The sequence below is a fragment of the Nipponia nippon genome, unplaced genomic scaffold (genome assembly GCF_047370975.1).
Source record: "Nipponia nippon isolate SJK-2023a ecotype South Korea unplaced genomic scaffold, ASM4737097v1 scaffold_37, whole genome shotgun sequence".
NCBI lineage: Eukaryota > Metazoa > Chordata > Aves > Pelecaniformes > Threskiornithidae > Nipponia > Nipponia nippon.
In genome coordinates, this window is record NW_028262355.1 from 1,986,258 (window position 1) to 2,011,807 (window position 25,550).

General features: G+C 51.9%; 1 protein-coding gene across 3 annotated transcripts in view; it reads left to right on the forward strand.

The window, feature by feature from the left end:
* Window positions 1-24,108, forward strand: part of LOC148053779 (uncharacterized) — a 90,568-nt gene extending 66,460 nt beyond the window's left edge. Inside the window, exons 5-6 of one of the 3 annotated variants that reach the window (XR_015707908.1) lie at window positions 22,877-23,058; window positions 23,929-24,108. Coding sequence is in view for 2 of the 3 variants with exons in the window: in XM_087772809.1 (XP_087628935.1) it covers window positions 1,355-1,626; window positions 2,746-2,760 (287 nt within the window). In the remaining variant the exon portion in view is untranslated. Of the gene's footprint in view, window positions 1-1,354; window positions 1,627-2,745; window positions 4,867-22,876; window positions 23,059-23,928 lie in introns of those variants that run through there. The other 2 variants (XM_087772809.1, XM_087772810.1) reach the window with 2 other exon arrangements.
* Window positions 24,109-25,550: the final 1,442 nt, after the last annotated feature.

A 25,550-nucleotide genomic window follows, 5' to 3' on the forward strand; every position in this document is an offset into this window, starting at 1 on the left:
GGTGTCATTTACTACGTTGGCTCCTGGCTCTGAATTCACCCGTGGCACTTTCCAGTACAATTTCAGTCATTACCAGTCTGAACGTCGGCTTGGCTCATCGCTACGAAGCATTCTCCTGGAGGAGGCTGTGCTGGCGTTCCTGCCATTAAATCATTCGCTTTCCTCCCCCTCAGCACCTGCCATGGGACCACTGACCCATGATGAGGTTAAACCGATGACCTCTGGAGGGGATGTGGCTCCTTTTAAAGCCCAGCCCACGCCCTGCACTCTTTTCTGGGACTTCTCCAAAAGGTACCTGTTGTGAATGTCTTCTCTGGCATGAGCTATGGAAAAACCTTTGTGTGATAACAATTTCCATCTTCACTAATCTCGGACAGTTTTCTACTGGTAGGAAGTAGGTAAAAAAAAAAAAAAAGTCATCGCTATTGGAAGGAATGATGCAATTCATAGGTCAGTGAACGCCCTGACAGCCCTTCAATTCTGGATAGCCATCAGTACCCCATTATTAACCCTCTACATCTCCTTTTTGATATTTTCTGGGTGCTTCTTGCCTATATTTCAGTAGTGCATGAGTACAGTTTTGGCAGCATAGCCTTTAGCTGTCTGCCACTGTCAATGGTTATGGTGCTTCACAAGAAAATTTAGACTAGTAGGGTTACTATGAAAAATGAGTGTAAAGATAAAGGCAGTCTCCAATATCTTAGAAACTGATAAGTACCGTTTGATGAACAAACTAAAAAATTAGTCTTATCACAATGAAATGGAAAAAATAAGTCCTCTAAGAAAATGATTTTTAGCAACGCTTGGGATTTGGACCAAAACTGAACTCCGTGGCTTGCACTTATCTCATTTGTACGTCACTGAAACTGTCCTCACTGTTGTAAATAATAAGAATGAAGATAACAGAGCTGCGTATTTGCATACACATTTTGGGTTTGGCTTTGGGTTTGCGTTTGATACTTACCATTTTGGTTTCAGAAAATGTTAATATATATACTGTTATCAGATGATTTCTTCTGAATAAGTAACTCCAGCTGCTTCAGCTGATGCTTTGGAAGTTGTTGCCTCCTTGCTGCTCTGTTAAGATGTTTCCAGTTTTGACAAACTGCCCAAACTAGCTGTGGATTTTATGCGCTACCCCTTTTATATTTCCAATGTCACTTTTAACAGGCAAGCAGCCCATGACAAACAACTGCAAACAGTGTGCCAGCCGTAATGCAGATACTCTATATGCATATGACCCTTATCTTTTATAGCATAAACTATATTTGCACCATTGCCTGAGATGGGAGCACAAAGCCAGAGCTAAAAGAGAGCTCACCCACCTGTCAAAGTGTTTCTGTCGCTCTTCCAGGGAGTTTACGACAGCCTGGCCGCTTTCGGAGCCATGGTGTCGACGGCTGCACTCCCTGCAAATGCCTGTTTCGGCGGGGCAGGAGCAGCATCTATCTTCACAATCACCCGCTCTTACATCGTATAAAGCCCCCAGTGCAGCGGCAGCACTGTCTGGAAGAAAACAGCATCAAAGTAACTGAAAGGATTCTTCTTGGAGCAACTTCTTCCCTATCCTACGTGCCTGGTATGAAGCACAGTAAATTTCCCCATTCTCAGAATTCTATTTTAAAGGTGAGAAACCATCACTTTTCCCCCAGGAAACTCATTTTGAGCAAATAGTTTGTTATTAATTGATTTTTTTGCAGACTAGTGAACTGCCTTGTTGTATCCTGGGTAGAGTCCTTCAGCGCAGAGCAATGTATTAGTCGAACTGTGCACCTACGGGGCGTCCTGCCGTGCTGGGACCTCTCATTCTTTTTGACACAGTGTTGTGTGCCTGGGAAACACATCCCACAACTTTTAATGCTACATATTTTGTCAAGAGAAGTCTAGTCTGTCTTGCAGAAGGAAACGTATAGTTTCAAGAAAGGTTGAGATGTACAACATAGTTAGCATGAGAATGCAACCACGGATCTCAGGAAACTCGTTCATTTTGGCACCCAACTAGCAATTCACTGGGTTTTTTTCCTGCTAAAAATGGTTGGTCCCCCTCCCTCCTCAGCACCCCCTTCAACACTCAGAAACCCAAGTGTCCTAGATCCTCAGTACCAGGTAGGCTTCCCCCGAAGTCCTGCTAAGCCAGCTCCTGTGACCCACCACCCGTGGGTCCTTTCTGTATGCACCAGCCTCCCCTCCTGCCTTTTTTGACCGTTTTGCCTTGAATAGGAGGGAGCAGGCTGGCGGGGAGCCCATGCCCCCTTTCCATCCGCGGCGGGGGAAGAGGAGCCAGCTGTGTGCTACTGAAGGATGTCAGGCATGGCCTTAAGTCCATGGTATCGCGTGGGAGAAAGTGGCCTTAGGAAAGCAGTGGTCTGAAGCTCTGGCTGGAGAAAGACTTCTTAATTTGTAGATTCTTTTTTATTAGGAAAACAAGCTAATTATTCGTGCCAAGTACCTCTTTGGTCCAATCCCGTTTATTTATAATTAATGGTGAGTAAGTTCTGTTTCCTTGAATGCAGTAGTGTCCCCCATCTGATCTGTATTTAGTGATGTATTTTGCAGCCTGGTCTGGAGTTGCTTTCTCTGGCTCTTGGGCAGGCCGTGCTTTGGGCAGCAGAGGCAGGTTAATGCAGGCAGACCTTCGCTCCGGCCCAGCACGGCTGTTCCCGCATTTCTGCGGTACGTTAGGCACCTTGTCATTGCCAAAAGTCCAATATAATGAGAAAATGCCAATTTCTTATCTTTGCCAAGAGCACACACCAGTGAGACAAGCTGAGAGAGACGGCTGAGAGGATCTCACGCAGGGTCGTCCTCCTGCAGCCGCTGCTGCCTCTGCCGTGCTGCGGCCCCAGAGACCCAGATGTTTCCTTTCGCCGCTGAAGGACCATCACCGCCTCGCCTTCCTACCCGCATCCCTTCTACAGCAAGGATTTTGGCCATACTCCACCACCTGAAAGACTATGCCACGCAAAGTTAAACTGAAATTCGTGGCCAGGAGTGATGGCTGCAAGCCCACGGAGTGCTTTTGATGGGAGAAGACTGGTGTGCTCTGCTGCAAAACCCCTTCCATCCAGCGTGCTGCCGAGCCGCCCCGCCGGCTGGCGCGGGGTCCAGCGCGGGCAGGCGCAGGCAGGGAGCGGGCTCCTGCGGGCAGCCACCTGTTAGTCCTGCGATAAAGAGCAAGAGAAAAGTTGGGGAGCTGAGGAGCCTCTCATCATCGCAAACGACGCCGAGCGCCGCACGCTGCTCTCGCTGCAAAGGCAAGTAATGTTCAGCGCGGCAGAGAGTGAGCCTGAGACCGTACCATAAACCACAAGGATGCGGAGAGAGACGGAGCCCCAAGCAGCCCATATCAGCTCTTGAATATTTCATGGGTCGCACAAGCCGTTTGGAGTAGAGCGATCTGCAATACTCCATTTTCCGCAGCTCCTTTCCGAAGCCTGCTCTCCTCTCCCACCAATGCTGCTTTTCATTTGTCAGGAATGATTACCCTTCCTTTTTGTTAATAACAGAGCTGAAATGCCCAGACCAGTGCTTGGGTTTATAAGCATCCTCGGCAACATCGTTGGTGATGTCAGCTCAGAGTATGCTAATTAATCTATGGTCCCTCTTCTGGCTGTTTCTGCAGTAACAGAGCAAAAATAATTTTAGGTTATCTATCAAGACTGCCTGGTGTTTATTTTTTATTGGCTTTCTCTCTGTATGGCACAATTAAAAAAAAAAAAGGCTTTGCTTTCAGGGTGAGGGCCGGACTCCGGCGTGGTGTAAGGCAGCTCTGCTCCAGCTGCGGGTCATCTGCGCAGCCAGGCCGGGACGGCACCCCCGCGCCCCAGAGAGCCGTGGGTGGCCCCGGGGTCAGGATGCTGAGGGGGTAGAGATGGGGGTGCGGGCTTTCGGGGCGCTCAGGGCCCCGGCTGCCCGGGAGCCCCCCGGTGTCAGCAGGGACCCCAGGGCCATCCCACCAGCCCAGCACCCACAGCGTCGTGGGGGCTCTTGGGGTGGCTGCATCCCGGGGCCGGGGCTGGCGCCGGCTGTGTTTGCGTCCCAGGCTCCTCTCCAGCACCTGCAAATTCCCACTTCACTTGCCCTTCTGGCTTCTAAGTTTTTCCAGGCTTGGTGAGCTTTTCAAAGCGATTAGCGCTTCCTTCCCCTGTTCCCATTTTTCGCTGGAGAAGGAGGACGACTCCCGAGTACCCTGTACCCACAGGGAAGCCTCGCTCACACTGGGATTACCCAGATCCAGTTTGAACTGCTGGGATCTGCAAACTGGATAACCCCCGAGGTTCCTGCCGAGCCATCTACCAGCCTGTGACTTCGTACTAGTAATCTTTACTAATATTTGCAATAGAAACAGCATTTCGCTGAGATTAGCAAACTTCACAGTGGCTTATTTGCAGCTTTTGCATTTGTAAATGAAGGAAAGGGTTGGGAAAAGGGGACTGGGGATGATATACAGGGAAATCTAGTTATGAGAATTTATCCTCTTCATTAAAAGCTACTAAGATCTTCATCTCCGGTATTTAATGTACCAAATTCAATATTCTGGACATAGTTTGCATATAAAAATAGCAATATCATCTTTTTAAAGATGGAAGGGGGGAGGGAAAGTTTTAACTAAGCCACATACTTTAATAGTTTTGGGGTTTTTTTTCATAAATCCAAGCTCTGGGAAATATTTGTCAGGCAAGAATAAACTCTTTGCAATAACTGAAGGGTTTTTTTCCCACTGTTCTCCCCATAAAGGTTGTGTTTTCCTAATACATGAAGCGGGATGCGCTGAGAAGTGAAAATTATGAATCTTTAGGAAAAGAAAAAGATCGGTTGCCCTTAGGAGAGAGAGAGCCTTGAAAACCTTGGGTTTATAAATGAAGAAAATGCATGAATAATAAAAAACACACCACCTAAAATCTAATTAATTTGAGTGAGTCAATAAGTTTCTGTTTCTGGATGCTGGTAACAGAGGAGGAAGGGGGGGGGGGGAAAGAGGGATGTGAGACTTTCCGTTTATCTCCTTCGTATTCAACTGCTTTAAAAAATCTGGAAAAATTGTCTATACAATGCACACTAAATAGAAATGTGTCCCTTATTTATTGTGAGTTTCCTCGAGACGACTTCAACTCCTAATCTCATTATGTGCATCCACATATTTGCCTGTCAGGAAATTTCGGGAACTGCTCTGGTTGTGGAAGGCAGCCAAGGGCCCCCGGCGGCCTTGGGCAGCCCCAGCTCCGGCTTCCCAGGGGGAAAGCTCCTGCCTTGGGTACGGGCTTGGGAACGGAGCGAAATGCGGGCGTAGGTGGTGGCAGGGTGGGGGACATGGAGCGGGAGAAGGTGAGCTGTGCCGTGTTGTGCCGTGTCGTGCCATGGCTGAGCCACGGCTGTGGCAAACCATGGCCCTGCCATGCCATGGCCATGCCAAGATGTAGCCATGCTGTGCCATGGCTGTGCTGTCACCTTGCTGTGGCCATGCTGTGACCATGCCATGGCTATGCCGTGCCGTTGCTGTATCATAGCTGTGCCGTGCCAGGGGCCACATCACGCCAATGTCATGCCAGGGCCATGCCATGCCGTGCTGTGCCATGGCCATGGCAATGTGGCGCCTGTGCTGTGGCCGTGCTGTGGCCACGCCACGGCCATGCTGTGCCGTGACCATGCTGTGCTGTGGCCGTGCCCGCACGGGAGCCCCGTGCGCAGCTGGGGTGCCGCTGCCAGCACCCCGAGTACCCCCATGCCGTGGTCCCTTGCTGTCCCACATTTCTTCCCGAGATGGGTTCTCCTGCTGGGAAACAGCGATACCCACCGAGCCGCTCTTCTGCCCAGGCAGGCAGGCCTGAACAGTGCGGGCAGCTGCCAGCCCCTCCGTCTTAACCGTCCCCTAAAGTGGTGCCGAGCTGATCTGGCTGTCGTTTACCCCAGTGCAAATCCCAAGCGAGTGCACTGAGGTCACAATTTCTCCCAGCTTTACGGGCTTGGTGAAAGCAGAGCATGGCCTGGCAAGTTTAAAGATACTAATTTTTCATTTATATATTTGCATTTAGCTCTTGAGCACTGCAGTACAACTTACCAGCATGGAACAGAGAGACTAATCCTGTGCAAGATCTCTGCTATCACCTAAATGCGAGATTTTAAAAATATTCCACGGAAAGTCCTTTTCATATCTTCAAATGACAGGAAATTTCTCCTGAAACCCCTTTGCCGAATTCAGGGCTGATGCCTGCAGGCAGCAGCCTGGTCGCAGCCGCCAGGCTGTGCCGGAGGAGCCGTTGCCGTAGCGGGGAGCGCGGCAGGAGCGCGGGGGGACGGGGAGGCTGCCCGGCGTGCGGCGCCTGCCGCGCTCTCGCTGCCTTCGCCGCCATCGCCACCGGTACCTCCGTGCCGCAACCAGCCCTAACACCTGGTTCGGTCCGCAGTGACAGCTCAGCGCCTCGACAGCGGTAACAATTTAGAAGCAGGATGCTAAACAAGATATATACACGATGTCAAATATTGGCTGCACACATCTAAGCCAATCACTTCTAAATAAATTAACCATGGCATTGCCTAATACGATCCACCTGCTTTCTTCCTCGTGTTGTTCCAGACCCTACCTGAACCCCCCTTTGATTAAATGTCAAAAGCTTGCCTTGTGCCTGCAGATTTCACTGAAGGCGGATAACAGAAAGGTTCCTCCTGTGACTCCATAAAACTGAAATAAATTCCACTGGCATCTTGTAAATTTTTATTTTCTACAATGACTGCAGGCCCCATCTGCGACCCAGCTGTTATTAGAAGGGAAAGCGTTGGCCCTTCTGCATTACAAAACAGCATAGAACAGTAATTGCCAGTGGAAGAGATTAAGTGTAGACACTAAAAATGTTTACTCGCAATGAATATGCATAACGATGGGTAGGAAACAGCACTGGAAGATTAAAAAGAGAGAAGGGTTTGTTTACAAGGCTGGGAAAAAAAAAGAGGGGAATGTCAGTTGGCCCCAAGCCTGAAATAGGAACGAAAAACCTTTGGGCAAGGCATTAGGGAGAAAAACAGATGGTTTGTGAACCTTTTATTAGATAGAAAAATCATTAATCAAGCCCAGGCTGGAAATGGCAGGGTTTTTGGTAGTTCATATTTTAGTTTATTTTTTCTTAAAGTGACAGTGTGCTATTTTGTTGACAGTCAACGGTATGGAGCCCCTTTCCAGAGGAGAGGCAGCCGTTTCAGCATGCAGCACTGGGAGCACATCTAACTTTAGGTCCGTGCTAGCACCAAGCTGTTCCGCGGAGGAAATCCCTCAGTAGGGTTTCACATTTCAGCACCTGTTTTGCCCGTATAGCGAAGCAATTAAAAAAAGAAAAAAGAAAAGAAGAAGGGGGAAAAAAATCGCAGCCTGGTTTATTTTTTCATGGTCGCCTCGTTCCGACTTGCGGGGGGAGAAATGTAGGGCACGAAAACTTCTGTAGCCAGGCTCATGAATAAAGAGCCATTTAGCCGTGCTTGTCGATACATGCACCCTCCATCATGTCCCTGTTTCCCTTTATTCTGTTGCTAGAAGCCTAAAAATAATGGAGTTTGCTGCACTCAAAGAACGGTGAGCCAAATGGAAAGAGGGGAAGTGGTCTGGCAACCTGGTCACCGAGGGTCCTGGCCGGGGGTGCCCTGCGCGTGCCAGTGATGGCACCTTGCAGTGCCTGAATACGGACGGGGCTTTGTTCATTTGTTTCTCCCCTTTTCCATTTCCAGCAGCACCAGCCTCAAAGCAGGGCATTGCTTTTGCGTTAATAGCTCAAGGCACATTAGCCTCCCATTCCCCCCAGTCTCTCATTAACCTTAAGTGTTGTCTTCTGCAGTCATTGCTATTTGTGAAGCAAGCGGGTCGTCTCCCGCTAACGCAGCCCCGTGGATCGGCACTTTTCCATGCCCCCGCTGCACCCCTGGGCAGTCCGGGGGGTAGACGGGGCGTCGCATGTGTGTGTACGTGTGTGCGTGCATATTTGTCTGCATGAGTATGTGTACATGTGCACACACGAGCGCAGGCATGTGCACGCGTGTGCAGGCAGGAGGGACTCCCCGAGCAGCTGGCACGGGGCACTGAGCTTGACGCAACATGGCGGGAGGCCCTGAGGGCTGGGTTTCACCTCGGGGACCCCCCTGTGCCTGGGGGTCCCCCCCCGTGCCCGGCACTGCAGCGTGAGGAGGGGGACGCAGGGCAGCAGGAGCGGCGTTTCTCTCTGCTGCCCCAGCGCAGGGCTGAAACTGAGGGCAGGAGGATGCGGGGTGAAGGGCCACGTCCCCGAAGATGGACCAGGGCATGGGTGCTGGGTCAGCAAAGGGACACCTAAAGTCCACCCAGAACCTGCCCTCGTCCCCCCGAGCACCCCAGGTGCCCCCAGGCAAGGGGGTGCAGCGGGGCGGCAGCACCCGCCCCTGCACTGAGGTCGCCCCACGCCTCCCGTCTCCTTGGGGTGGACCCACCTTCAGCATGGCTTTCTGGTGTGAATAATTTTAATTCATGTATTTTTATATATAAATTACTAGGAATGAGAGAAGGTAAATTAAAAAAAAAAAGTCCAATCTGTAAATTATGTAGAGCCTTCTAGATGTTTAACTCTATGTGATGGCCACGAAAGCCAGTTTGAAAATGTACAAACTGTCCTTCAAAATTTCTGGTTTCCAACCGTGCGGTCAGTCAGTGCGGGCACGCGCACGCGACGACAAAAGCCACCCCGAACGTACCCCGAGCAGACTCATTTGCCAACGGCAGCGCGCGACCAGAGAGCGGCCCTCGGGAAGACCCCGCGCGAGGGACGGGCGGGTTTCGCTCGCTCCCTGCGGCCCCGAGTGCGCACCGCCACGGCGCCCATTCCACGGGCTTGCTCCTGAGAGCTGGGGAGAACACGGCATGGACCGTGGCAACTGTGAACCACGTTTTTGGGGCCAAATTGTGCCTGTCCCTTGCCTCGTACAGCTGTAGATATGCTGATTTTAACTGAACTGGTTTTGAATACCTTGGAGCAGGAGCAAAAGCAGGCTCCTGGTTTTCAATTTCTGCTTGCACTTGTCGTGTTATAAATCTGGGGCAAAGCCGCAGACTCCCGCGGAGTTACCTGGCGTTTGCATTTACATAACCGAGAGCGTAATTTGGTCTGGTAGCGTTTAAGAAATTAAAAAAATAATAAGCTAGAAACCTCAGCTTTACCAAAACATCGACGCAAATAAGAGTTACAAAAGGTGACATTAAGAATGAACCATAAAATACTTAACAGCGAACTCAGGACCGAAAATAAAGCCAATATCCTTCTTTGGGGAATAAAGGGGAATGGTTTCTTTTTCCAGTTTCTTATATACCACAGAGGAGCTGCCCACACATTTCCTAATTCGTAGACTAATAACACTGAGATGAACTTCCTAAAACATATGAGCTTCATCAGAGCGGGGGGAGGGAGGGGGGGAGCACGAGGGGGAAGTACAAAATGATCTTTGTAAGAAATAGTAGCTGGGATTGCTAGCGTTGCATATGTTACAGCACATCATTAATAACAGTGATCAAAAGAAAAAGAACATCTTAGCAGCTGCATCAAATTATTATAGAAATTGGAATTTTCAAATGAGCTCAGAGTAAAAAAAAAAAAGAGAGAAAAAAAAATAGAAAGCAGCAGAAAAAAAAGGGGCACCATGCACTGGAGGTCAGGTCACTTTGCAGAGCCACGGGATAATCCCAAAAGGTACTGAAAGGGCTGGGATGAAAAACAAATTCTTCTTCCTATTATGGTCTTTGCAATATTACTAGACAAAACGTGGGGGGAAAAAAATCCAAATCTTCCCAGAGCAGCGTGTACAGACATTGAATGGAGCTGGCCCGGGGCAGCGGGTATAAGCGTGCCCAGGACGGCCAGCGAGCACCTGGCTGACGGCGATCGTAGGTGCAAGAGCCTTCCCGTGTGCGGGGACCCTCTAGAGCGGGGCTGGGAAGAGCTGGGCTCTGGCCGGGGCTGGGGGCGCGGGGGTCCGGCGTGAGCCCGCTCCCTGGGCCGGATCAGCGGGAGCGAGGTGCCACCCCGCCGCCTGCAGCCGAGGAGCGGCCCCGCTCCCGCAGCCGCACTGCTCCTGCCCCTTCAACTCTGACGTGAAGCTCCGAACCCCCAATTCCAGAGGGCATTGTGTTGCAGCTCGGGGTTGGGAAAAAGCCAGGAAGAAAGCCGTTTCCAAGCTGTGTCCCCAGACCATAGCTTGGCCCCCCGCCTCGCTCCCCATCCTGCAGCTCCAAGTCAGCAGCTGAGGGCTTCCAGGAGGCTGGAGAGAAAGGGCTGCTCATCTCTCCAAGGAGAAATCGCTCTTCCTCTGATAAAAATTGGTGCGCATCCATGGATTTTATATCCCCCCTGTGAAAAAATAGTGGGAGGGATGCTATGGCTCGCTCTAGGAACACATCCGAACTTCGTCTTCTACCACAATGAATGTTTTATAACAGCATTGCGCAAAGGCACGGAGCCCGTCCAAGTTCAGCCCTCCCACTTCTCACAGGCCACCTGAAAAATGCAATTCATGAAGAGATAAAGCCTTTCTGGGAAACTGCGCATCCCGAGAGCAGCTCGGCATCACTGCAAGGCCAAGCGCAGCCCCGCCTGCACTCACAGCAGGTTCCCCGGCACCGCACACGGCTGTTCCCCGTCCCCACCGCCACCGAGGCATGGACTTGGCTGCTGCCTTTCCTCCCTGGTCCCCTCCAGCCTCTTCTCTCCCGTACCCAGCTGGGTTTGAAGCTGAGGCTCGGGGCAGAGTCCCCCAGCCCGCAGCAGCCTGCCCTACCACCCCACCCAGGGTCCTGAGCATCTTCCCACGGCCACGCAGGACACGGGGGCCTCCCTGCAGTTTGCACAGAGGAATTCCTTCTCCATCAGGTGGTTTTACCCAAACCACTGATGAAAAAGTGTGCTTTCCACCTGTCCAGACGGGGAACGGTTTGGGGATCCCTGCCCCGCGTGGCCAGCGCTGCCCGTCGGGCACGACCGCAGCGGGGGTTTGGGCTTAGCAATGCCCCATCGGTGGATGGTTTAGGAGAAATAAGCGTGTCCCGCCGGGGAGGCACCGACGGCTGCGTAACCTTCGGGGCCCGATTCCCCTCGGCTTTCACCAGCTTTTGGAAATTAATTGGTAGGTTTACCCGTGTCGGTGGGACTCGCTGTAGGGAGAACCAGTGCTCAGCAGGAGCAAAAGGTGATGCGAAGAAACTCTTTAAAGATGCAGGTTTGATCTCGAAATAAAAGCCTTTCTTAAAAATGCATTCCCAAGCCCCCCTCCCTTTTTTTTGAAGCAATGTTTTTATAATTCGAACCAGTTATGAGGGCTCCAGTTACACATCTGCCTTCTGCATGTGATGTTGCAGTCCGTCTTAGCCAGCAGTAAAAGTACAGGTGTTTCGGTTTTAAAGTAACCATTTTAAAAATAAACTCTGAATGGGGCCTCAGATTATTATTTTTTATAGCTGGCCGCGTTCCCGCCGCAGCACGTCAGCGCAAGGGTTAAGCGGCAGCGAAGGACCGCTTGTGACTTCATTGCTCTTCCATCTGGTGGGAACCCTGAAAACCATTTGTAAATTAATTTTTTACTTTGAATGCATGCTGCCGCATACAGTCATCGCTGGATCCTGCACAGACAGCTTGCACTGCTGCTTCGACATGTCTCCAGCGACAAGCTCGGCTCCTACTGATTTTGAATGCGGGAGAGTAAAATCATTAAGTATGTATGTCCATTCTGCCTGCATGCCTTCTCCCCATACTTTATGCCATAATTATCATCACATTAGTTTGGTAAATAATGTTGACACATGGTTCCAGAACAGCTGTAGAGTGTCCATCTGACACCCGCACAATCAGAAGTTCGGCTCCTCAAAAAACAGGACAGCTTGAGCCTCCCATTTCTTCGTCTACGCTTCCTCCTTCCCCCTTCGAAGGCTCGTGCAGAAGACGCGGGATCCCTGCTAGCCCTGTCACAGATGAGGAAATCTATTATTTCCTATTAAATCCCTCCAAATAATCCATTCATCTGATCTTTGAGAAATGCAAAGTGCTCATTAATCATACAACTGGTGAGCACTGATTTACAGATTAATCTAATTAGACCTCATTTGTTTCAGGTGAAAGCAGCTATATTAACAACCGCTGCCCAGTGCACAAAGCCCCGCACATGTGGCTTGATGTAGAAGTCAGGATCAATTACAAGATTGACTTTGCGGAGCTTGCGCTGCTCTGGTTGAGGGTCTGTCAACATTTCCATTACAAATTCAAACACTGCTTTTAAGGGATTTATTACTCAGCCATAACATTGGGTTGACTCTTGGCATCCAAGATCTAAGCCAGGGATCGCCGGGTATTTAGCGAAACCACTCAACCTATTTCAAGGCCCGGGAGGGGGCAGGGGCAGGGTGAATCAGTGGGGCTGTTTCATCTGGTTTGGCGCTTTGAAGAAAGGCTTTGTTTTATGAATGTAGATTTTGTTGAATTAATTTCTGGAATTAAGTCTTTGCAGTGGATGGAAAAAGCGGAATGACTAATTCCCGCCGTGGCCGCCCCTCCTCTGCCACCCCCGGTGTCCCGGAGTTGCTCCTTCCCGCTCGCCCCTGCCCTGGCCGGACTGCGGGGAACAGGTCCGTGCTCCCCAAAATGGGCATGTACACCCCTCCAAAGCCCAGCTCCCCGCTTCCCCACCGCAGCGGGAGACCCTGCCTTCCCCCAAAGGCAGCGCTCCGGGGCTGGGGCCGTCCCAGGGCCCCCGTCCCAGGGCCCCCGTCCCAGGGCCCCCCGGTCGCTCTGTGGGGCAGTTTGCTGGGGGGCCGCCCCGAGCTGCCCCGCTCTCGGCAGCTGAGCTCCGAGCGCTCCTGCCTGGCTCCCGGTGTTTAATTATGTCGGAGCTGGTAAATGCAAAGAGCCCATTTAATCTCCGCTATCAGCTTACTCCCTTGATTTGCTGAATTCTCGCGTGGCCGGGTAGCTGGTACAACGGGGGAGCCGCTCTCCTCCCTGGGGAATACCGCGGTCCCCAGGCGAATGGAGCAGGGGCCTGAATAAACTCGATTGTTAAGACTTTAGTTATTTGTTCTGGGGGAAAAAAAGAAAAAAAAAAAAGGGGGTATGAATGATACTTCCAAATGAGCAATTTGTATTTTTCGCCAGAAATTGCCCTTTTAGTTTAACAGATGTATGCTTTGGACTAACCACGAGATTAGAGTGGAAACCTGTGCATTTAACTGACAAGGCAAAAAATGTTAAGCCTGCTTGTGGGATGCGGAGAAAAAAACCCGCTAGGAAAAAACCCACCAGAAATGCTTCCTATTTATTTTCATCAGCATCTAGGTAAATACAATGTAATGGGAATATTTAAAGACCTATAATCTTATTTACATTCTAAGCATGAATACAGTTCCCAGTACATTGCAGACATCTGTCAGACAAACAGACAAGACTCTGCAAAGATATTTAAAATGCTCTTCTCTTAAACAGCTAGGAAGCTGTTTGGGGATTTTGGCAGGATAGCTGGGATATGACATGTCTTTTTTTCGTCTTTTTTTTTTCATTTCTTCTTTTTTCCCCCCCGGTAGCAAATGATTTCTTCGGCTCCTTACAAGCAGGCTTAAGAAATTCTGTTTGATAGGGTATTTACTATGAAAATTGAAGTGATAACTCACGGGCCGATCTAATTTGTCAGGCATTTTCACTTTGAGGGCTCTCCTCTGCCCATGCCTACTTCAGGTACGTTTTAAGGATATTTCTTCCCCCTCTCATTTAAGTACAAAAAGAGCACGGCGCAGGTCAGTCACGTCAAATAACATAAAACAAATGGAAGTGTTTCTATTTAACCTAACGCATCCTGAAGGGCAAATGGAGGGATTATCAAGCGTCGGATAAAATTGCCTTTCCACGGCCTCTTTCATGCCCCAGCCATCCCCGACGCTTTACGAAGCAGCGAGTCGGATAATGACAGTGCAGTAGCTGTTCCAGCAAATGCGGCAACCCCGGCGCCCTGGGCGCTGCTCGGGCGGCCTTGGGCTCGTGCTGGGTGCGGTGCGGAGCAGATGGGCAGGGACGCGGCTCCCCTGCTTTCGAGGTGCTGGAGACCTAACCGGGCTCGCCAGCAGCAGGCTACGTTACCCTTAGTGGGGACCAAGGATAACCGCAGCCCTTTGCCCTGCTCCGAGCGTACCCCTGGTGCACCTTCCTCGTTCAGCGCTGGCCCTTTTCTTCCTTTCTTTTAAGACAGGCTTTAAAACACAGCCCCAGCCGCTGCTGCCAGGCGGTGCGGTGATGCCTGGCCCCCAGCCCGGCAGGCAGGGACGCAGCTCCCTCCCCAGCGCTTCCCCAGGGGCTTCGTCTTTGCGTGGCCGCCGAACCCCGCCGGAGGTGGCTGCTGCTGGCCGTCTACTTCGCTCCACAAAGCCGCGTTCTTAGCTGCCGCTTCACTTGCAGGCATCCCTTCAGCAGAGATTGATCTGGGGCTGCTGCGGCTGCGCCCGCCCGAGGAGCTGTGCGGGAGCAGGGGGAGCCGGCAGGGTTCGGCCTCAGCCGCTGCCGGGGACTTTTGTTCCCACTGCATTTACCTTCTGCGTGGCGCACAAAAGCATCCCCGTCCCCGGGGAGGACCGCGAGCCCTGGCTTGGATCGCATTGCTTCTCCCCGCTGCATTCCTTTTCATTAGGACAGCCCGAGTAAATAACTCCTATTTTGCCACCGTTGCTATGTGCTTCTCGCTGAGCTCCCGCTCAGACCCGCTCTGCCGAGCGGTCCTGCCCAGGCCACTCCGCTGGCTACGGAGCAGATCATGCCTCATATGATCTGCAATTAAATGACAGCTGGGGGAAGCGGATGGCGGCATGCGGGAGCAAACCTCGCGTGGACGCAGGGTCCTCCCCACTGCGGGAAGCTCAGTCCGGGCAGGGCGAGCAGCATCGCTCCAGACAGGGCCATGGGAGAGGATGGTCACCGTTTCCCTGTGACACAGACCCGCCTGCATCTGCTGCCTGCCCTCCCCGGCTTCCCGGATGGCAGCGAGGGACAGCAGACGTGGTGCTCGGCCGTCTGTGCCAGCCCAGCGTGGCGGGCGCACCCACGGCCCTTGCCTGCTCGCTCCGGCCCCTTAAGGACATCGTGCTGTTGGTCCTGCGCTGCCCCGTGTCATTTTGCTAAAGATAATAATGATTTCGCTGCGTTCCCTGAGATCTTTTCCGAGCCTGTTTTCAGCTGCTCGACACAATATTGCTGCATAATTTGGAGTGTCTCCTCTTCATTTTTTGGATGCGAGACTTAGCAACAGAGAAAGGTGCTAAAGAGAGACAAAACTTGTGTGGGTGGCTGGAGATTAGCCATTTGGAAATCTATCCTTTTCTTTGTACCGCAAGCTGTTTGCGTGTTTCCACTCCAAATTGCTATACTTGGGTGCTAGCGCGCCGGTGCAGACGCCTCGCGCCGAGCCCGAGGCTTTGCTTAGGTGCCCTGCGGTGAAGAGCGCGCTCAATGCCGGTGCTCCCGCTGCAGGCAGGCAGGAGGGCTCCCGCTGCTGCCCGCGCTCCTGCCCGCTGGGTCACACCGCAGCAGCCACCGTCGGCTTCGCTGCCTCCATCCTGTCCCCGCGCCGGAGCGTTTGCCGGCTGCCCGCCACACTGTGCCATGCCCGACTGCATGGTGGAGGTGAGAGGTCTCCAAACGGGTCTCCCCGCAGCCCAGCTCCCCGCGGGATGGCCGTGGCGTGTCTTCGCACGCCCCTCCGCGCCCAAGGCGCTTGGGGACCGCACGGTGATGGGGTTCGGTGCTGCGGTGGGAGAGACCGACCGCCTCGCCCCCGCCCGAGCGAAGGTTAACGCCGTGGCATCCACGTTTAAAATTCTTCCGCTTACTAACCTCATTGGTATGAAATCCAGAGCTCCTCTTACTAAACACCGTTAAATATTCTCTTCATTTCCAAAGACAAATATGAACAGAAACACAACCAAACATGTACTGTATTAAAATCATTGATTCACAATATTTAAATTTCCAGCTAGCCTCCAATTAGCAGGCTTTCCAATATTTGAACAGAAGACCATTTTAATGCAATTACAAACACATTTTAGGCATCTAAATTTTTTGCATAATTAGTTCCCTATTAAACTATTTATGTAGCCCTTTTTCCATCAGAAACAGAGAAAGCAGAACAATTTTATTCCTTACTGTTACAATAATTAACTATGCAAGTAGAACAGCATATTAATAGAGTATAATTTGTTTACATTTAAAAGAAAATTGTGTTAGATTAGCATAGCAAAAGACTATTTCCATATCCAGGCAGTAATATGCAGGCCTAATAGCAATTTACAGTGTAGTTAAAGAATATTATTAATAAAGTAATACAGTGTAATTCTGTTTGCCCCCACCATATTTCACAATGTCCTTAATTACAGCTAATTCCATCGAGACTAATTTGGGTGTTATTAAGCAGTAGACACTGGAATCTTAAACACAACCTTTGTTAATGATGAAGTTACAAAGTTACCGGAGAGCCCGTTCCCACGGCAGAACGCGAACGCACCGCGCGCCGAGCCGGGGCGACCGCTCGTCCCTGCTGGAAGGGCCGATGCCGAAGGACGGGTGGCCGTGCCGCCGGGAGAGCCCCGGGGCACCAGGGGTGGCTGGAGCCGGGGGGCAGCGGTGCTGGCGGCACAGCCCCTCGTGCAGCCCCAGGGAGGGTGGGAAGCAGCCGGAGGTGGGTACGGCTTCTGCGCCCTCAAGCAAAGCCCTCGTCCCATCCCCGGAGCCGAGGGCTGTGTCCTGGCCTCTGCCGCAAGCCAAAAACTGCGTGGTTCGACCCAAGGCTTCGTGTTGTCCCGTGGGGGAGAGGCAGCCTGGTGCAGTACGAAGGCACCGCTCCCTCGCAGAGAGGCCAGGCGGGCGTTCGCGCCGCACGCGGTGCACGCCGAAGAGGGAGGCCGGGCGCGGTGGCAGGCAGCGTGCCAGCAAGGGGGTGCGGGCAGCCCCTGCCCTCGGCCCCCTGCCCCAGCACCGCCTGCTCCGCTGACCCTGGCTGCACAGCGCCCTGACAAATCTGCTCCGGCGATGGTGTTTCTGGCACTTAATTCCACCCATTTTTATGGCCACTTGCCAGGGCGTGAGTGACGTACCCGAGCCAGGCACCACCCTGAGCTCCAAGCAAACGCAGGCCGGGGAGCCGGCAGGAAAATCACCCGGGCAGCTCCTCCTGCCGCCGCTCACGGATGCGGGGCTGTGCCTGGGTATTGCCGAGGCTTTCGGGGATGGTTTGGGGTTTTCTTTTGCTTTCCTTTATGCAAAGCATTTCACTTCCCTGAGGAGCTCCCCTGGGTGTTTAATTAGGTGAGATGAGTTTAGCATGGGCATTGCAAGAGCCAGTCAAGCTCGTTAGGGGATCGTTGGCTGTTGGTAGTGAGCTGCTGGTCTTGCTAATCTGCCTTCTAATTCTGTCTAGGTCCCTATGAGCAAGAGCTGGAGGAGGACAAAAACCTTGTGATAGGTTATATTGGTTTGATCATGAGGTTTTGTTACTATTTTTGTGGGTTTTTCCTTTGTATTTTACCCTGCCCGAGAACTCCGGGTGCTGTCCTGCGCCCCTGCCACCAGGAGCAGCCTGCCGGGGTCTCGCCAGCTCTGCCCCGCTGCCAGGCCGGGCCGAGCCATCCTTTCCCCTCGTTGCAGTCCCCATGTCGCCCCTTCCCCAGTCCCACCTTCCTCAGGAATTCTTCCAAATTCCTTGTGATAAGATTTGTGATCTTATAAATAGGGGAGGCATAAGCCAGTAACCAGGTTTTCTCTTCTCCCTCTATATCCCTATGAAGTCAACAGAATTCCAGGGAGAAATGTTTCCTTTGAGCAAGAGTTTTGCTCAGAGAAGGTTATTCCTTCCATGGGCAATCAAGATATTTTCTATTCCCGTATTTAGATGCACATCAATGCACTGGATTAAATTTCTCCACATGCCAGTATGCCCCAGCATATGTTTTCAAGGCACAGAATACACATCCCATCATGCTAAAATGATTTGTGGCAAAATCACACAAAGCCCAAGTAAGTGATTTTTTAATTGTGCTCTTGAAAGCAATTACACTCGTTCTCTTCTGTCGCTGGCAAGCCTGCCGGGGACGCCCCTACCTTTGGGCCGGGAGCGCCTGAGCCGGCAGCTCCGGCTGACGGTGGCCGGGGAAGGGTTAAGCCATGGGATGCCCTCTGCTTTGCTGGGGTCAAAGCAAAAGGGATTTCCCCCTCTTTGTAGGACCTTTTCGACTGCTAGTTGTCATTTCAAGGGGCTGCTATGATGCTCGCTGGTTGTTTGCCGCGGAGGCGGCTTTCAGCGATGCGATGCTCCCTCCATGGCGATGACCGGACCAAGCAGCCAGGGAAGTCAAGCATTGGCTGAAACGCTATTTTAAAATATTGGGTTTAGCTGCGTGTTGCCGGCTCAGTTCTGACAGGTAAAAGCAAGCATGGAAGTGCGAGCTGTGCCGCATCCCCCTTCGGTTCCCGCTCCCCCGGGAGTGGGCCGGGCCCTGCGGAACGCCCCTGCCTTTGCTGCCCCGGGGGCAGCCGCACCAGGCGAGTCCTCCAGCCCCGGCTCCTTCACGCAGGCCGTCAGCCCCGCCGCAGGGAAGGGCTGCAGAGCAAGAGCAGGTACACTGAGCTGTATCTACGCAGAAATAAGGGGAGTAACCTAAAAGGACGTGACTAATGCCCTGCAAGTTAGGCTTATTCTGCAAATATATTTAGTCATCCAGACTACCAAATGACCTCTGTTCCAATACAAGTGCCAAACTCCCATTCAAATGCTGAATAATCCAAAGTTCAGATAAACCCTTCATATCAGAACTGCAGTTATCTACAGCCCATTTCTCTCAACATAGCTTTTAAACAGTTCTCTTTTTCTTTTTTTTTAAATTATTATCTTACTCTCAGTAGACTTTGCCAAATAGCGCTCAGGAGTGTTCATGTCAATCCAGGACCGAAGCGACCACCGGTAAACACGGTTCTGCAATAATTTGCTCCACCAAAAATTAAAAAAAAAGAAAAAAAAGAAAAAAAGAAAAGAGGAGATAGAGAAAGAGAGAAATCAGAGCTGTATCTTCATATCCTGCAGATGGCTAATATTCATATGTAACTGTCAAGCGTATCACAATGCCAAGCTCAAAAGCAGAGTGCATCAGCTTGTTCTTGCATCTGAGCCATTAAACCCAATGGGTCTCACGCAGAAGGATCGCAGGCTGTACCCGGAGCTGGCAGGCTCGCGGCTCAGCCGGTTCCAACAGCTCTGAGCCTTCAGAAAATGGGAAAAGTCTACGCCACCGCGAGCCGGAGGGAGCGGTTCCTGGTCTGGGTGCACAGAGCTGTCGTGAGGATTTGCTCTAGGAAGTGGAAAAACGAGGAGACTGGAAGAGCTTCAATCCATCCCTGCCTCCACCGTTAGGACATCCCGAATGCTGCTGCATTTTTCAACCTCTGCTCCCTACAGCATTCGACCCGGGGGATTTTAATTTGCCTCAACCTCTGCTTTGTTTCACTTGTGGCCCTTGCTTTGGTGCCTTGTAAAACCCATGACCTCTCTGCATTCCCAGAATAATAATTGTGAAATGGAGAATAGGATTTGTCAGATAGCAAGAAGACAAAAGTAGAGGAAAAAAATCAGGCAAAACTTCATTTATTTAGGGGAAGTGTGATGCCCCGTTATAAAGGGTGATGGCTCTGTGTATGCAGCTCAGAATCTTAATAACTGCTTTTGTTGCACCCATCCCAGGCTGCAAAGCCAGGTCTAATATTTAGGTGCTTCACGCTCCCACGCCCTCCCCACCGCTGAGCCTCCCGCTGACGAGGGCAGCAAACGAGTGGGGTCCGAGATCAGACACCGAACCCCATCCTCCAGCCAGCAAGTGATGCCACCGACTGTCCCTCGGCCACTTCTCCGGCCCAAATAATTTCCATTTCTGTTGAAAAGCAGTGTCACAGAACGCTAGTGTGAATGCTTTACTGCAGTACTGGGAAACGGTTCCTCGCTCTTCTGGGGAAAGGATGCTGTTCCCAGCCTTCGCTTCCTCCATATGTTTTCAAAAAGTCTTAATATGGACTTTAAAGTCTATTTCTGGACTAGTGCTTCGCCACGCTCCGTTGTACGTCTCCTCCGTGGAGAAAAAGCACACGGTACCCAACGTACCATCGTCCCCGCCACAGCGGGGTCCATGCCCGGCAGGGAGAACGGGGCGAAGGAGGGCACGGCATTAAGTATGTGGGTATGGGAGCATCAGCACCGAGGGATTTTGGTAGTGGCTGGTGTAGGGCACATTTCAAGTCAGGGTGTTGTGGTGCTGTCAGGATGTTGCTCGTTTGCAGAGCCAACTTTTCCCGCCGTTAGCAGTGCCTGGTTGCAGACCCATCTCTCGCCCCTCGCCGGTAGCTGCCAGCTTTTACAGAAGCCCAACACCATCCTTCTCCAATAAATTCGCCTAACAATGAAATTGTAATAGCACTCCAAACAATAGGCTCAATTTTCTCTCTTTTTTTTTTTTTTTTGTTGCTTTTAATAGCACCCTGTGTTGCCTGCACCCAGCACAAAAGCCCCCTCCCTTTGTGTAAGCTCTGGCAGGGTCCCTGCCTGCAGCCGGGAGCTGGGAGGGTGCGCGGCTGCCTGCGCCGGCTGCCGAACCCTCAGCCGCCCAGGCGCCCGACGGCATTTTGCACTACCTGCTCCCCAGGCTGGCAGCCAGAGCAGAGGGACGTTGCCCAAATCGAAGGCAGGGTGCTGCCCAAATCGAAGGCAGGGTGCTGCCCTCGCCCCCCCCGGCCGCCGGGTGCTGCCCGTGCTGCCCGCGCTCCCCAGGGCGCTCAGCAGCGTCGTGCACCTCGGCTGGGGAGACGCAGCCTTCGCGCTCAGGTTTGCAGCCTTCGGAATTGCAGGAGTATAAGAGTTACTGAGCGAAAGGAAGAGCTCGTGTCCGCGTCTTGTCTTTCACAGCTATTCATCGCTTGGGTTTGAGAGGAATTTATCTGGATTTAAAAAAATGGAAACCAAAACCCCCCAGTAAACCCACCGCAGCTTGTTTTTCTCTTACCAATACCAGATCCTTAGGCTCTATTTCATGGGTTTTTTCTGGGTATATATTGAAAAAGTTGATTTTTCTTTTGTTTACCCTTAGGCTGACCTGATGTCCTCCAGCCTGTCCTGCTTTCACAAGTCAGCAACTATTTCCCCACCACAATTCCTTGGCCAATTTTTTTTCCTTCACGGCTATTTTGAAATGTGCCCCATTTCTCTGAATGAGCAAGGTGTTCCTTAAATGCAATTTTTTGGGAAGAGCTTTGCGACCCTTTCTGCCTGGCACGACGCAGCGCAGGCTGCCGCCAGCTTAGGGGAACGAGCCTGGATGTGGGACGCACGTCGGTCTGCAGCCCTCACCCCGCAGCACCCGCCGGCGGCCCTGCTCTCGGCAGAGCAAGCATTCCCAAAGGCATTTCATTGCTGTTAAGGACTTCCAACAAAAAAACTCAAGTATTTCTGCCCTGTATCTTTTTTTTCATTAGTCAGAATGACTTCTGTGGCTTGGGATTTCTTTTTATAGGGAGAGAAATGTTGGAAGGACTGGGTAAGTGTTGCCTTTTTCCATTCAGATTAGATTGCTAAGACATTTCTAAATAATGCGTGGTACTTCAGCATGTATTTTGCCACTGTCTTGTGGGCTAAAAAATTGAATTACCTTTGAGTAATTTGATACATCTTTAATTAGCATCGCTGTTTAATACAACAGCCCACTAATATGACAATGCCTCTTCTCTGGCAAGAGGCAATCTAAAGACGTATTTAGTCCACATATTGCTTATTTATTTTTCTTGATGAATCACACCGTTCCTTTTCTTTATAAATACAGAGGTGTGATTCAAACCTTGCCTGAAAAGGCAGAACTACTGCAAATGGCCACTGATCTACCAGGTGCTAAAGCATATTATGAAAGGCGTGGAACATATCATGAAAGAGTAATTTGACATAAGCTTAGGAGTCCTAAAGACCTTTCTGATGGCCACAGATAAAAAAAATCCAACACAAGTAATATCGGCGAGCGCTTAAAGCCCCAGTCCTGCGAAAAGCAGGTGCCCACAGATAAGGATGCTGCCTGGAGGGGCTGTGCTGAAGCGATGCTCCGGCACCTCTACCAAAGACAGGCAGGTCACAGATCCTGCCTTCCTCCTCCTCTTGCCCACCCGATGGGACACTGCTGCTACACCACGTTTCTTTCTTCTTCTCTGCTGCTCCAGAAATACGAATACAACCGGACGGAGGCTGGGCTCTGTGGAAGTCAGGGATGCGTTAAGCGGAGCCTCTGAAATGCATCAAGGCACTTAGAGAAAATCAGTTGTTTATGCAGAGCATTTTATTTTGCTCTGGTTTTTGTGGGACATAAGACTATAGGTCCTACCTTACTCAGAATTGTCTTCGGGAATATTATTTTGGCAACGTCTGCAGCGGAGGAATAAGGAGGGGTGGGGTGGGACCACGAGCACGCGGAGGGAAGTTTGTTTCCCGCTGTACGGTAGCCAGAAAAGCAGGTGATTCCCCAGGCACCGGCTCGCTATGAAGAAAATTAATAATTAATGCTGCAGAATAATTAATGCTGCGGTGGTTAAAAGCACTTCTGTTGCGTGCAGCACTGCGGCTATCCGGGGAGGACACAGCTCCGCGGCGGCTCCAGCCCGCAGTACCTGACTGCAGGGCGAGTGGCCCCGGGGCGATGGCTCATGGCCACGGCAGCGTCGTGGGGCACGTGGGTCTGAACGGAGGAGGTGCTGCTTGCTTCCCCCTCTTCTCTCTAGCCCCACGGTTTGGCTGTTGTTCCCCATGATCTGGGGGTCTGTGACTTGTTATTTCGCTGCAGGGCTGGAGCCCGGCTGGCCCGTCCCCCCAGAGCTGGAAAATGGGGACCTGAATGGGATCCACATGGTCCCACCACGTGGGTGAGCATCATGGTGGCCACAGGCGGGTGTCTGCTGTGGGAGCCCAACGCCCGGCACGTGGCACCCTCCCTGCTGCCGGCTGCCATAAAGGCCACCGAGAAAGGTAAAAAAGAGGGAACTGCCAGGGAGCTTGCTGCCACGCCAATGCCACCCCTGCCATCCCAATCATGCCCCTGCATGCCCAGCAACCTGCCCAGCATCCCGTACACCATTCCCGCTCAGCATCCCATACACCATTCCCGCTCAGCATCCCATATACCGTCCCTGCTCAGCATCCCATACACCATCCCCGATCAGCATCCCGTACACCATCCCCGCTCAGCATCCCGTACACCATCCCTGCTCAGCATCCCATATACCATCCCTGCTCAGCATCCCGTTCACCATTCCCCTTCAGCATCCCATACACTATTCCCACTCACCATCCCGTATGCCATCCCTGCTCAGCATCCAATACTCCATCCCTGCTCAGCATCCCATACACCATTCCCGCTCAGCATCCTGTACACCACCCCTGTTCAGCATCCCGTACACCATTCCTGCTCAGCATCCCGTACACCATCCCTGCTCAGCATCCCATACACCATCCCTGCTTGGCATCCCGTACAACAGCCCCGTCCCCAGGCAGCCTCCCCAGGCAGCCTCCCGGACACCATCCCACCCAGCCTCCCTGCCCAGCGTCCCACCCAGCCTCCCACACGCACCCCATCCCGCGCAGCCCCTGTGTAACCTGGACCCAACGTGGTGCGGGGCCGGGAAGGGCACGTCGTGCTGCTCAGAGGGGGAAGGTGCTCTGAGACCATGCCCCTGGGGAAGGCTCGCTGCCTACAGACGCACAAAGCGTGTGTGCATCGTTACCCTCCCATTGCATTCAGCATTTTCAAATAATTTGTCTGCTTCCTTCGCTGCCTGCAGAAGGCTTTTGTGGGCATTACGTCTCTTATTTCTTCTTTTTTTTTTTTTTTTTTCCAAGAGATGCTTTGAGATACGCTGATTCCTCCCAGTGCCAGTTAAAATGTGCCTCTGGCAGCAGCACTTCCCCAGTGACATTTTCGAATGCCTCAGGAAGAGTAACCGCGCCGACTGTCAGATTTCAGCAAGTGGCCGGCATCAGCAGTACAACAGAACATCTTTTATTCCCAATAAAGATGTGTAAAATTATCAAGCCGAAGTTAATGTGTAGGTTGGAAAGACTTGTCCCAAATAACAGGATAGTTTACAACCCGTCTCTACTTTTGACATGCTGATATCCTCAAATAGCAACAATAAAGCTTCTGTCTTCTTTCAAGATATTTGTCATCTTTTGATCTTAAGCCAGAAAAAATTGAATTCTGGGAGATCAAAACTCCAAAACTGATAGCTTATATCCTCAGCAAGTGCTTATCAAGTGTAATCCAGAAAGATGGCACATTTCAAAAGTGACAATGAATAAAGTTCAGCTCACTGAAAAAAAGTAAACAAACTTCAAACAGAAGTAGCGTTAGCAGCCCATGAATTTCCTTCTAATACTATGCTAAGCAACGGTCCTTTTCTGTTAGTCCGACTTGCAGGAATTTTAAATGAAATTAAGGCCGTAAAAGCTGAATAACATATCATTTCAAAGAGCAAAATGCCAAGTTAAGTATTTGATAAATATTTTATAAACTCCATCCTGCTGTGCTCCAGCAGCTGCCCCGGGAGCCGGTGGCCCTTGCCTCTCTCTGCAAATGGCAGAATTTCCTATTCGACGGCTGGGTTGGAAATCATTCTTTCTAAACCCACCCCGCTGGCGAAATCTGCTCCTTCCCCTTCCTACGAGGGAAGATCCCCCCGCCAAATCCCCGATTTGCAACCCAGGGAAAGCCAGGCTCTCCCCAGCACACCATGCCACGTGTCCTCGGAGCGGCACCGTGCCCTCCGGCCGGGCGTGCGGGGCCAGCAGCACCCAGCACCCGGGCACAGGGAGATTCGCTGTGGCTCTCGAGGCGCAGGAGTGCCGAGTTAATCCTGCCCCGCCGGCTCCTGCCCCTGACACCTTCATCCCCTTGGCCTTGGGGGTCAGACGCAGAGAATCATCTGGGACCCAGCTCATTACAGGTCTTAAAGTTAAGCCAAAAATCTTAGAGTTAGTCGATGCCCCAGGCAGGCAGGCAGGAAAGTAATCACACCGGCGGGCAGGAATAATCCCCGCTCCTGCCTCAGATGGTGCCCTGGCTGCTGAGAAATCAGCCTCCTGGGTGCCCCTCACCGCAGCCCAGGCCTGGGACCCAGGCTGGGGGTCAGCGAGGGCACAGGGCATCACCCAAGGGGCTGACAACGGCTTCTGGCACAACCAGTGGGAGAGAAACCGCGCGTGAGCATCAGTGTTTGTGTCCTTAATCCTTGAGGCTACTGAGAAAGTCACATTCCCAGTGTCTGACCTGGAAATACACCCCTCAGCCGGCTGGAAGGTGGCACCTTGCATCGCTGGGGTGGGAGTCACCCTCCTGGCCAGGACGTCCCAGGGTGCGGGCTGGCACCTCTGCGCTGCCTGGGGGGAAGCCTCCACGCGCCCGCTGCGGGAGCACACGCACACGCATGCACACGCCCATACACCCGTGCACACCCAGAGCCACC